Source organism: Syngnathus typhle, linkage group LG14 (genome assembly GCF_033458585.1).
Source record: "Syngnathus typhle isolate RoL2023-S1 ecotype Sweden linkage group LG14, RoL_Styp_1.0, whole genome shotgun sequence".
NCBI lineage: Eukaryota > Metazoa > Chordata > Actinopteri > Syngnathiformes > Syngnathidae > Syngnathus > Syngnathus typhle.
Window position 1 is genome coordinate 3696802 of NC_083751.1, and position 12214 is coordinate 3709015.

Genomic DNA, 12214 nt, shown 5'->3' on the forward strand with positions numbered 1-12214 from the left:
CGTTTTCATTTAGTGGATATTTCACATTGACTTTCAACACAGTTTGCCATAGAAAATCATGTTTCTTGTTCAAATCTGTACCAAATTGGCAATGATGAATAATGATGGCCGAATTTTGGTAAGCCATTTTGAAAATGCTGCCTAAATGGATATTGCATTCAAAGACACACACACACACGCACACACATTAAGTTTTTCCAGCAAGCTGCCATGACTACTTTGACCATGCATTATTGAGCAGGTCTTTAGAGGTTATGCAATTACAGCCAGACGGTGATATGAATGACTGAGCTGAGTGTGTGTGTGTGTGTGTGTGTGTGTGTGTGTGTGTGTGTGTGTGTGTGTGTGCAGACATGAGGTGTAATATCAAGACGTAAAAGAATCGGAGCGATACCCTCGTTTGTCTGAGGCTTCTGTTGCAGTCTGGCGAAACGCTACCCGACGGATTGCCAAGAATCTGGTTCCGTGGGGGCAACAGGTCGCCTCCTTTGCCCTTTTCGTTCGTGTGTGCACGCAATGAGACGGAAAACTGGAGGTCGGCGATGCTCGCCGCAGGATCGCCCAAGTGTGTGAGACACAACATGAGCCTGACGGACAGTGAGTGACACCGAGGCTCTGCGGTCAAGGACACAGACACGGACATCAGACTCGTGACCTGCCTGGTGAACAGCGATCGTTTTATAATACCAACCTGCAGCCCAAATGCTGGAGGACAAAGTTATTTTATGTCGCATGCTTCACTGGCTCCTGCTCGAGAAGCTCCTGGAACGATAAGTAGTGTCCTTTTTAGAGCACAACCAGCCTGGGCCCTCCACTAAATCTCCACTTTGTTTACCTCAAACAAGTCTCTAAGAAAAATCTATAGCTGCTCCAAAATTGCTACTGTCCGAGTATTGACTAGAAGAGATGGAAGGTGGAACAAAAGGACCAGCAAAGTCACACGACTCACCAGTTTTCTGAAATCGAGCTGTGATTGGTTGCGACCAGACTGTGATGTCGTTTTGAGTCATGAACAAAATGGCTGCCCCCTAAGATGGATAAAAACAGGATAAATATTGTGCAATTAAGCGTAATATTAATTAGAATGTGGACTTCCCCTTTAAGACAAGGAGAGAGTCGTCCAACAGTGTCGAACAGTGCCAGGTGTCACATTACTTTTGCCCACACAGATAAGGTCAATTAAGTTACCTCCTGAATTGGATAATGAGCCAACTTCAGACCGAGTAAACAACCAGAAGCGCACCCGCGGCTGGAAATCTAATGATGGTAACTGAGGGACGATCTTGCCCTTTGCTTCAATGATATTACCTAAGCAGTGATGGAAGTGGATGTGGTCTGAGAGAACATCGTTACAGCCACGGGAAGGAGGAGTAACCTCCAAGCACAAACAAAAAATATATCAGAATGCATGTGATGATATATATTATGGGAAAATACTTCTAATAACAATGAAAGTTCAAATCGAAAATCCATCGAAACAATTAAAAAGACCATTACTGGTCATTTGGTCCTGCTTTCTAAGCATTTTTTATTTTGCCTTGAGGGGTCTGACAGAGGTGACCACCCGTTCCCGTCATTTTAGCTAATGAAGCCAACTAATTCTGATGAATGGCTGCAGTGTGTTGGCCGCACATTTTTATTTTCATGGGTTCGTTCACACACAAGTGAGTTTAACGTCACTATAAATACTCATTTTCGCTTTTGGGATGGGGGGGGGCACATCATGAAAAGTTGTGGAGGTCAAAGAGTTGTTTTTATTTCTACTTTGATACTAAACATGAGTCATGAAAAATACAATCGTTTATAAATAGCCAATGAGCCACATGCTGCTTCACCGTTATCGTATAATCATTTCCAATGGTGAAACATTGAACATGGAAAATATTTAAATGAGCAATCAACATCCAACTGAGCCCAATGTTCCGCTGACTCCCGCAATCAAATTTAATGAATAAAACCGGCGGCTGCAGTTCGACGTGGATATGCGTAATGAAGTCAACACGCCGCCGGGAAGGGGGGGGGGGGACAGAAGGGGGGAGGAATTAGCCAGTGGAGCATATGAGACAAAGTCTGTTATATCTGTGTTTGTTATTCAGACGGGCGCTGCTGCCGCCGCCGCACTTTTGTGGCCCGGTGATGTTTGAGACAGAAAAATTGGAGTAAAAATCATACAGTCATGGAAATGTGAAATAGGAACAGACTCGAGCCAGGAAAACACATACACTAATTAAGAGATTAATTGATTTTCCACAATGGTGATCCAATTGTGAAATAATTGAGCATTGATAACCACTAAGAACAAAAGTGTTGCTGCCTAAATCCTGATTTAAAAAAAAAAGAAAAAAAGAGAAGATGGTCACTATTTTAACTTCAACTGCATGTGAGCATTTGGGTGTGAGTTGTGGCCTACAGCAGCTCCCTCTTCTATTGATTCTCCGTTTATATTTTGTGTGTTTGGTTCTTTGTGTTGTTCAATAAACGGCCAAAAGCATTATTACGACTGTGTGTGTGTGCGCGTGTGTGTGTGAGAATGAGAGAGAGTCATGTTTCATTTGAGTTTAGACGGTCTCGTGCACTCCAGAATACCTGATTACGTCAGCCCACAATTATCCCTCCTCTCAAACACACACACACACACACACACACACACTGGTGGTCACGTGACTAGGCGCTCAGTGAGGCAGCTCGGCGCTCAGGAGCATCAGTAGTGCAGCAAGCCAAGCAGTGGGAAGGACACGTCGCGCAGCTTCCGACCTCCTCCGGAGAAGAAGTGCCGCTCAGCAGGAGGAAAAAATACAGCTCAACCCGGACTGGAGGAGTACACGCAGGTCAACCCTTTGGCTCGGGAAGTGACGGCTCCGTCATGCACTCGGCGGGGGACAACTTGCACACCGGCATGAGTCACCACAGGGGTGATTCGGTAGCTCGGTGGGGCCGCTAAGCTCGCCCATCCGGGTGTCGCCCGTCCGGGACTAAGTAACCAAGAGAGGCTGGATCCCGAGAGGCTGTCCAGGATGAGGAGGGGCGGCGTCCCCGCTCCGTGACGCTCCGGGGTCCGACCCCCGTCATGCGTGTCCCCCGTCGGCCCGGCGCCCAGTCCCTGCGGCTACTGTCCCTCTTGGTCTTCGTGATGGGGGCGGCCCCGTCGCCGGCGCTCACGGCAGGCTGCCCCGACAGGTGCGTGAAAAATTTCAGTTTTGCAAAATCCTGGTTTAGTCACATTTCTGATGGCGTGTGTCCAACTTTGAAACTTTTTCTGTAGGTGCGTGTGCGACGACCAGCTGGTAGTCCAGTGCGCCGGGCGGGAGCTGACCCGGTTCCCCGACGATCTTCCCCTGGCCACCCGGCAGCTCATCATCTCCAACAACCGCATCGGGGACCTGCCGGCGTTGCAGCTCAACTACCTGTCCGACCTGGTCTACCTGGACTGCAGCAACAACTCCCTGACGGAGATCTCAGAGTCCACCTTTGGCAACCTCCGCAAGCTAGCCTACCTGGACCTGTCCTTCAACATCCTGCTGCAGATCGACGAGCGGACTTTCGGACCTTTGGCGTCCCTGGTCATGCTGCGGCTGACGGACAACCCGGGTCTCGGAGAAATCCACGCCGACGCCTTTGCCGAGAACGTGGCCCTGCAGGTCCTGGACGTGAGCCGGAACAACCTGAGCGTCTTCAACGTCAGCTGTCTGATCGGACTGCCGGGCCTCAGGTCTCTGGGACTCAGCGGGAACCCGTGGAGGTGCGACTGCGACACAGAGGACCTCTGCCTTTGGGTCCAGATCGAGAGCTTTAAGTTCCAAGGTGAGGACACTTACTCCAACGTGTGACCTTCAAGACGATATGGGACACTATTGGTGGAAAAAGTCCGTTAAGGTGTTTTTCGTGACCTTTCCCCAGGATGAGGTCATTGTGGAGCATCTCCTATTAGCGTGAATATTCATTTGAGGGAAAAGCTTCCGTGTAGCGTCTCCATTCTATTTATTCCTCCCGCGCCTGCAGCGTTACACTCTCTCTCGCAGTTGCTCTCGCTAATTGTCAGTGAACGGTCGAGCGACCTGACGCGTTGATTCGGACAAGCGCTCCGCATCCAGACGTGCAAAAAGTAAGTCACTTTTTCAGGGATGTTAGTTCTGAGGGAAGACGTGGTGGTGTGACAGAATAAACCACGTGGAGGAAAAGAGGGTCAGTACGAGGCCGCCACTCAAATTCATTAAAAAGAATTGCCATACAGGCGCAGCATATATTATTTAGAACCTTGCACGCATATCCAATTCAGCTGGCCTACTTGTGCAGCAGAGCCAAAACTCAAGATATGGACAAAAGTAATGGGAGATGTTTGTTTTTTCATTCTTTTTAGTATACCTGGAACTCTCCCATGTGAAAGTTACACTCGCATATAATCTTTGTTTTTGTTGCATTATCAATTGTTTTTAATCACAATTTTGTCTGATCAAGTCAAAAATGACTTTAAAAAAAACTCAAACTGGCTACTTTAGAACGCAACAACAAAAAGAAAATTCAAAAATATGATATAAGTTGGAATATACATTTTGCTGCAAGTTTTGGCATTATTTATTTTAAATAATTTAAATTCGATTTAAATAAAAAAATATAATGATTAATATTTAAAACAATATCTTTAACCTGGCCTTTTTTTTTTTTTTATAATTTGTTGAGTTCTTCAAACTTTGAAAGGGATCTAACCTGCATTTTTTTTTTTTTATAATTTGTTGAGTTCTTCAAACTTTGAAAGGGATCTAACCTGCAGCATAACCCGAGAATCTCACTACATTTGTCCAAGTAGTCGTCAAGAGCGAAACGGGAAGGTGGTTGAGCGAAATAGAGTGAAAAAGGGCTGAAGGGAAATAAATGAAAAAGAAAAAAGAAAAAAAGATAAGCGATAACAGCTTTTTGCTGTGAGCCGACCTTCACTCTGGCTCTACACTTATCCTCTGCCAGAAGATGAAGAGCTGCTGTAGAGGAACTGAAAAAGGAGGACGACGGCATTCTGACTAACGTTCAAGAATGAGAGCGAAGGCGTGAATGTGGAAAAGGTCAACTATTCTTAGGCGCCGCGATGATTGCGTTTAAGCTCCTTGATAGCATCAGCGCACATTTCAAACCCTCCAGCTTTAGATAATCACTTGATTGTGTTGAGGGGGGTGCATAAAAAGCCACAGAAGTCAAACAAAAAGTTCAAAACATCACTTTTCTTACTTTCGTTAGCCGTTCAGCCTTGATGGAAGTTTGCTGATTTTGCTGCTTGTCCTAATGAGGGTCATTGATGAGCTGGCTCCAATCCAAGTATCTCAAAGTGACAATGCACAAACATTGATTAGGATTCAGTTTCAGAAGCTAATATTCAATATAAAATTGCCAACAAAGGTTAGAGCTAATATTGTAATTAACATTGTAAGGTAACATCAAAGCTAACATTGGAAGCTAATATAAAGTAGTTAACAGTAGCGGGCAACAATACAGCGAACATTGGACACTAACATGAGAAGTTACCGTATTTTCCGGACTATAAGGCGCTAACCCATTTTAAAACTTTGTCCTCATATAAGGCGCACCGGACTATGAGGCGCACCATTAATGCATCATGTCAGATTTTTAATCCAAATTAAATCTTTCTCCATTTTATCTTTTTTATTTCAACTTCAGACGCAACAAATTACTTAATAATCACAAAATAATGATCCGTAGTATTTTTGATTAATGATTCATAGTCTTCAGCGGGCCACTTATGATTTATTTTATGACACAATGCTTCGGGCCAGTTTAAATTTAGGAATTTGGTCCATATATAAGGCGCACTGGACTATAAGGCGCACTGTAGGCTTTTGAGAAAATGTTGGGTTTTTGTGTGCGTGTGTTTTTATCCTCACTTCTCATCAGTCAGGCCAGAAAAAGCTGTCAGGAATGTCCTTGACATTTGCACAACTTGTCAGCGCTCTTATCTGTCACACACTAAAGTCCGCTTTTAAAACGTCCAGCGCTATTATTGGCCTTCCTTTATCGAGGTTGATGGAGCTGATCAAGTTGGAATTAAAATTTTTGCAAATAAAGTGTGTGTGTGGGCCCAAGGTGGTATTGATGTGGGCAGTGTTTGATAACCTTGGATCAAACTCATTACATTCGAATTGGTCCTTAAACCTGCATCGAATTCCAATACAGCTGCAGTAAAAGTCCATTAAAGGTTGTCGATTAAGTTGGTTGGGCAACGCTATCATTGCGATTGTTGGGTTTGAATCACGTTAAATTAAAAAAATCCATCTTCACGTGAGACGATAGGCGAATTGTAACAACAGAGAGTACTAACATTGTAAATTTCATATAAGAAGCTCATGCATCAGTGTCAAAGGATGCAAGTGGGGGGGTGACAGAGAAGGATGGGGTTGAAGTGACGGCGTCAGGAAGTGTCAGGGAAGTGTTTGGCGAGGAGGAGACAGGAAGAGGAAGCCTGTCGAGATCAAGATCCGTCCTGAGGTAGATTTTTCCTGATCCCTCCATCATTCAGCTGGACACCAAAGAGACAATGGTCAGATTCTAGTGAGGGGGGGAAAACTACTATTCACTCTGTGTTGTTTATAAATTATGCTAAGAATTGTTGGACGTAACACCAAAAAAGTAAAACACAAATTTGTCCAGTGCTCGGCCTCCATCTAATTGTCTTTCCTCTCCTTCGTCCTCTCACGTCATGATTATTTGCAGAGTCAACTGAGCATGGAGGGGAGGATGGGGCGGGTGATAATGAGGATGTCAATTAGCGTGTCGCTAATGAGAGATGAAGTTAGATGAGATGATAAAAAAAAAAAAAGGAGGGGGGGAATGCTTGCTTGAGTATTCGCTTGCATCTGTTTGCTCCATTGGAGGATGAACTCGACCTTGTAACTTTGTAATCTTTTGACTTATCCAGCAAATTATTATTTTTTTGCTCTTCTTCAATAACAGACGAGGGCCAGACGGTGTGCCACGGCCCGGCCGAGCTAGCGGGTCGGCGTCTGGCCGAGGTGGGCATGCAACTACGGGCGGACTGCCACCAGGGTCTGGGCTACTGGGACTACCTCTTCTTCGTGGCCATCGGCTTCGTCATCTTCTCGGCGGGCACGGTATCGGCGTGGGTGATGGGCGTGCTCATGGTGCTCTACGAGCGCTACAACAAACGCAAGAGCGAGGAGCTGGACAGTGACGACGAGGACGCCAGAAAGGGCAAGCAGGGAAACGGGGACGTGAGCAAGCCTGGCTTGCAGGTCTGACGCCGCCGCCGACTCTGAGACCAAAGACTCCATTCGTGGATTTGGGCTGTGTTCGGAATCACTCAGAATCAATTGAAAAATTTGAAAACCATCGATTTGGGAGCAAAAGACTGATTCCGAACACAGCCTCTTATTGTTGACTCAACACAAGGACAGAATGTGTGTGTGCGTGTGTGCAAGCCAAACAATGAACTGTATGCCTTTACCTCATGAATAGGGAATACTTTAAATATTATTGAGAGCAATAATCCCCCCGCCCCGCCCCCCCCTGCACAAACACCATCATCTCCTGTGAACTTAGAACGATTTCCTAATTTATTTTCCAATTGCAGATAACACCTTAAAATATGAAAAGTCATTTGAGCATTTATTTAGTCATGTAGTAGTACACTACAATATAATGCACTATTATAATGAATTTATCTTACAAAAAATATTTTTCACCATTACTAGTGCCACATTTTGATCAACTAATGCACAAACTAATGCCACTTGAGTGACAGAACATACTAGCACATATTGTTTAATATTCTTGATATCCAAGTGAGACAAAATTGTCAACAGTATGCTACTAGTACTACTAGTTATTTTGCTTCACTAATAACGAGTGTACTAGTACGCGGATAATTCCACGCCCAAGTCGGATATTAAATAAAGGCTTAAACATCTTACCGTAATGCTGCACTAGTAACACCTTTAAACTCTGATATGTCTTTTTATTTTTGCCCAACTTGTACTAGTCGCCTCCCGGATCCTACTGGCAGCACTAAAATGCCCACTAGCAATTTTGCTTCACTAGTAATGTGGTTGTCCTACATGCCAAAGTAGTGCAGAAATACAGTAGTGGGAAAAATTACGTATATTAACGAGGGCAGAAAGCGTACTAGTACATTGACCTCAAAGTGGAGGTCAAGGGTATGACAAAGATGCTCAAAAAAAGCAAACACACACACATAGAATACACCCAACGAACCTCAAACCAAAAATTAACAGATGAATGTAAAACAATAGAAAAACATGTGCAAGCTACCTTTAATGTGTGTGTGTGTGTGACACGTGGCTATCTCCTGGATGCTAACCTTTGCTGGTGGAGGGGGCAGTAGATCAGGCTATCGCACGGAGACCACATCAAAGTGATAGAGTGCGTCGTTGTGCTTAACGGGATTCTAAGTGACTGGCCCGGCCGACCTCGGCCCATAGGCCTGCTTTTAACGCGCGTGTGTGTGTGCTTGTGGATGTTTGCGTGTGGAAGTGGGCCAACGCGATCACACCGCATCCCATCGAGTCGCCTCGACGACTGATTCACGACGGGTCCCGTCACGGAGCGAGCTCAGCCTCCAAATAAGTTATTCACCCCCCCCCCTTCATCATTACCTCCACCAAGGCCGTTTGGTTGGCAGTGAGCAGGACTATGCAGAAATGTCCTTAAATGATAATTAAGGAACTTATTGGAGCGGTGGGCTGAGGGCATCGAGCCAAATTGAATGAGTTCTGGCTGGGATCCGGTTGGAAGTAAATTTTTGAGTGTGTGTGTTTGAGTGACACATCTGCTGATGTTGCTTTTTTTGGTTCTTGAGTTTTCTTTCATTTTGTACACCATGTATCATGAGCAATAAAGACTTGACAGATGAGCAGTGGAACAACCAATGCCTATTCAACACTTTCTTATTGAGACTTGCTACAGCGCCATCTGCTGGGGGCAAGGGCACTGCCCCACTTGCCGTTTTCACTCAGGTTTTTCTTAGAAAATATTCCATTTCCAGACACTCAAGATTGACACTCTAGGTATCTGCATACAAGAAGTAATTTCCACCATATTTTGTCTAACATGAGACGAGAGGACTGGGTGCTAAGTGAGGCGAGCATCCCATCTGACGCCGGCGTCGACCTCCGCGGATGTCGGCTTCGGCCTCCATTAAACCCGAGCGGGTCGCCTCGTTGCCCTTTACAGTACAAGCGCTCGCGGTACGCATGCTAGTCCACACTTGAAGAACAAACTGCTCGTGCGGAGCCCTTAGAAGCTGGTTCAGTGAGTGTATGTTTGTGTTATTGACTTATTGCATTAGACGGTCTTTCATGGGCTTTACGCTCAGGAGCTAACATCCCCCTTAGAGAAATAATAGGATCAGACCAAGCACACACAAACACACACACAGAAATGCACACACGCACGCAAAGTGTCATCCTGAGAAATGCTTTCGTGCCTCTGGTCCTTTGTGTTCCCTGCAGTTGATGTGAACTGTCTGTGTCATTACAGAAAGCATCCAAAGCACAGTAGAAGACATTTTCAAGTCAAGTAGGGCAAGGTGGAAATATGGAGGGAAAAAAAAAAAAAAATCTATAATAAAATATATAAATATAATAATTTAAAAAAATATAATAAAATAAGAAATAAATATACATATATATAATAAAGTAACACTCATGGTCGCACAAAAACTCAGAATAGAACGTTTCCCACTTCCTGGAATAGACACGGTCTTCCTCTGAGATTAACAACTCATTACCATCAGACCGCCCCTCCAAGGACTACCCTGACCCCCCCACGTCCACCCCACCTTGTGACGCACAAATCCAGCAGAACCCCCCCGTCTCATCCACTTATCCCGATTTAAACACTTAAAACGACAATTCCCAACCTCAATCTCCTCTTGTTCCCAAACACGGCCTCCTAAGGGGAGGAGGAGCTTCCAGGGACCACCATTAACTTTGAGGTGGTAGCCTAAATGAGGTCTTTTTTTTTTTATTCGAATCAAATCACAACATTGGCATTTCACTGTATTTCTGGCACAAACATTAAGATTAGCACATGCTGGTGGACTTGTGCAAGATGGAAGCGGGCAGCGAGAAGGAAATCAAAATGAGTTGGCAGGAATCCTCAGCGCGGAGGCTGCAAGCTAAGAAGTCATTTGGCTGAAAATCACTCGATACAAATGAGATGAGAAGGAAAGAGAGGAAAGGATGGAGGGGAAACAATTGCTTTCTGCTCTCCTCCGCAAAGGCTTCCCTCGCTATACCGATATGGTTTTGCTCGTGACATCCAATGACTTTTCTTATGTGGTCCATAGAGCCATCTGAAGTCTCTCTTGTCTTCTTGACAGCATGACGAATGAATGCTGATAAAGATGAAAAATCATCTGTCATCCCTCGCCTCGTGTAAATGGATCCTCTCGATAGAAGTCGTTTATCTAATTTGAGGCCTTGTTTTGTTCCTCGCCTGATAACAGAGATAACTGGTGACTGGAGGCTAAAGTGCTAATGGATTTAGCACGGCCAGATGCATTTGCATGCTGGAGTGACTCGCTTTGTGAAAAGCTACTCGTGGAAACTTCGCGGACGCCTACGTCAATTGGGAGCACTTTTCTATGCAACACAAAAAAATAATAAAAGCGGCACTGGCAGAATTTTCGATTCAAGCATTTGTTGTCATTGTCCTCTTGAAAATATCTGCAACCTTTCCCCACTCAAAAATAAATTCAATTTTTTTTTAACAAAAAGAAAAATATTTTATAAATATAATTAAATATAAGCCATCTTTTTTCTTATATGGATCAATTTTGAAATGTACTTTTACAATAATGATACAACCACATCTATTTGACCAAATGGCTCCAATCTCAACCCAAATAATTTTAGCGTCAACTTTTTTTTTTTTTTTTGGTGGGCTTTCGCTACTAGGCAGGAAAACAGACAAGATAAGAGAAGCGCTATTCTCGATCATATCAAAGTGCTGTGTGTGTGTGATTTAAACTGTTGTTGTGGGTGTTTTTTGTGCGTTATGTCACATTCAAGTGCTTTTCCAGCTGCGGTCAGCTCAGCCTCTCCACTGGTTTAAAAAAAAAACCAAAAAAATCCCCCTTAAAGGTGTATGTACGTAGGCGTAATGTTTTGTCAATACTCCAACCTCAACTATGAGTGAGCATTTCCATGCATGTGCGTAGTTATGTGCACACGCATGCACGCAGAGTGGCCTGGCCTAAAGCGATCCCTATTTGAAATGCTAATTTGCTTCCCTTCCCGCAGGTACTTCCAGAGTGTGCGTTGAAGCTAAATGGCTCATCCGAGCGGGTCATCGTGAGCTGTGATGAATTCACGTGTTCTCACATTACGCTGGGTGCGCAAAGAAAACTCAATGTTTCAGGCTGTATCAAAATTGCATTGTTAGCGTCAGTAAAATGGCACCAAAAAAAAGGACAAAAGTATGCAAATCCCAAAAGCCCCATGCATAATAATTTGGAAGTGAATCTTGAAAAAAGATAAACTGGATTATGCAAGAGCAACGTCATCTTGTCTGCCCTTTGATGGGATTATTTGTTGGTTTGTTTTTTTAACCGGAATGTCAAGGTTGCCAGGTGAATGTTTTGGCGCCGCCGTCCCCGCGGAGAAATAACAAGCGTAATCCTATTTCCATATCAGCGCTAAACATTCGCAGACGCGACGACCGATTCGTCATACTTTGCCTGTGCCGCCAGCGTCTTGTGAACAATCGGCAAGGGATTACTGTGTGACGGATAAATGCAGCGAGGTGCTGCTGTTTTGGTTAGCAACAGAGTTCAAATGAGCTCAGCAGCTAGCGAAAGAAAAGGAAGGCAGTTTTCTTTCTCTTGGGATTAACTATAATTTTGACAGTTGGAATCGTGTCTCGTGTGAAGAGTTACAACCCATAAATTCTGCCCAGCAACAAGTGAGCAAGCAAACTTGCCACGAGAATACGTAATCACTTAATGCCCTTGTATTTTTTTTTCCCCCCGAACAAAACCGCCACTGGTGCTCGCCCCCTCCCTTTCTGCGCTGACCCCTTCCAACCCCCTACCGCGTTTGTCCTTAGCCGACCACCCGCCACCCTTTTCACATTCACAGACATCTTCGCAGACCGGCCAGGCAAACGACGGCGAGATTTGGATGCCGGAGGCCGGGCTAATTATGCTAATCCAATGAGACTGATAAGAAGAAGG

General features: G+C 44.7%; 1 protein-coding gene across 1 annotated transcript; it reads left to right on the top strand.

The window, feature by feature from the left end:
• The first annotated feature begins 2718 nt into the window (after window positions 1–2718).
• LOC133166946 (leucine-rich repeat-containing protein 52-like) lies at window positions 2719–7557 on the top strand. The gene is made up of 3 exons (XM_061297364.1): window positions 2719–3177; window positions 3263–3801; window positions 6955–7557. The coding sequence occupies exons 1-3, from the start codon at window positions 3068–3070 to the stop codon at window positions 7257–7259; spliced, it is 954 nt and encodes a 317-aa protein (XP_061153348.1). The 5' UTR covers window positions 2719–3067; the 3' UTR covers window positions 7260–7557.
• The last annotated feature ends 4657 nt before the right edge of the window (window positions 7558–12214 follow it).

What these genes read in the sequence shown, in the direction of transcription:
- LOC133166946 (XM_061297364.1), top strand. Translation starts at nt 3,068, where the DNA reads ATGCGTGTCCCCCGTCGGCCCGGCGCCCAGTCCCTGCGGCTACTGTCC. An exon ending in ACGGCAGGCTGCCCCGACAG is followed by an intron (nt 3,178 to 3,262) that starts GTGCGTGAAAAA and finishes CTTTTTCTGTAG; the next exon opens with GTGCGTGTGCGACGACCAGC. An exon ending in CGAGAGCTTTAAGTTCCAAG is followed by an intron (nt 3,802 to 6,954) that starts GTGAGGACACTT and finishes CTTCAATAACAG; the next exon opens with ACGAGGGCCAGACGGTGTGC.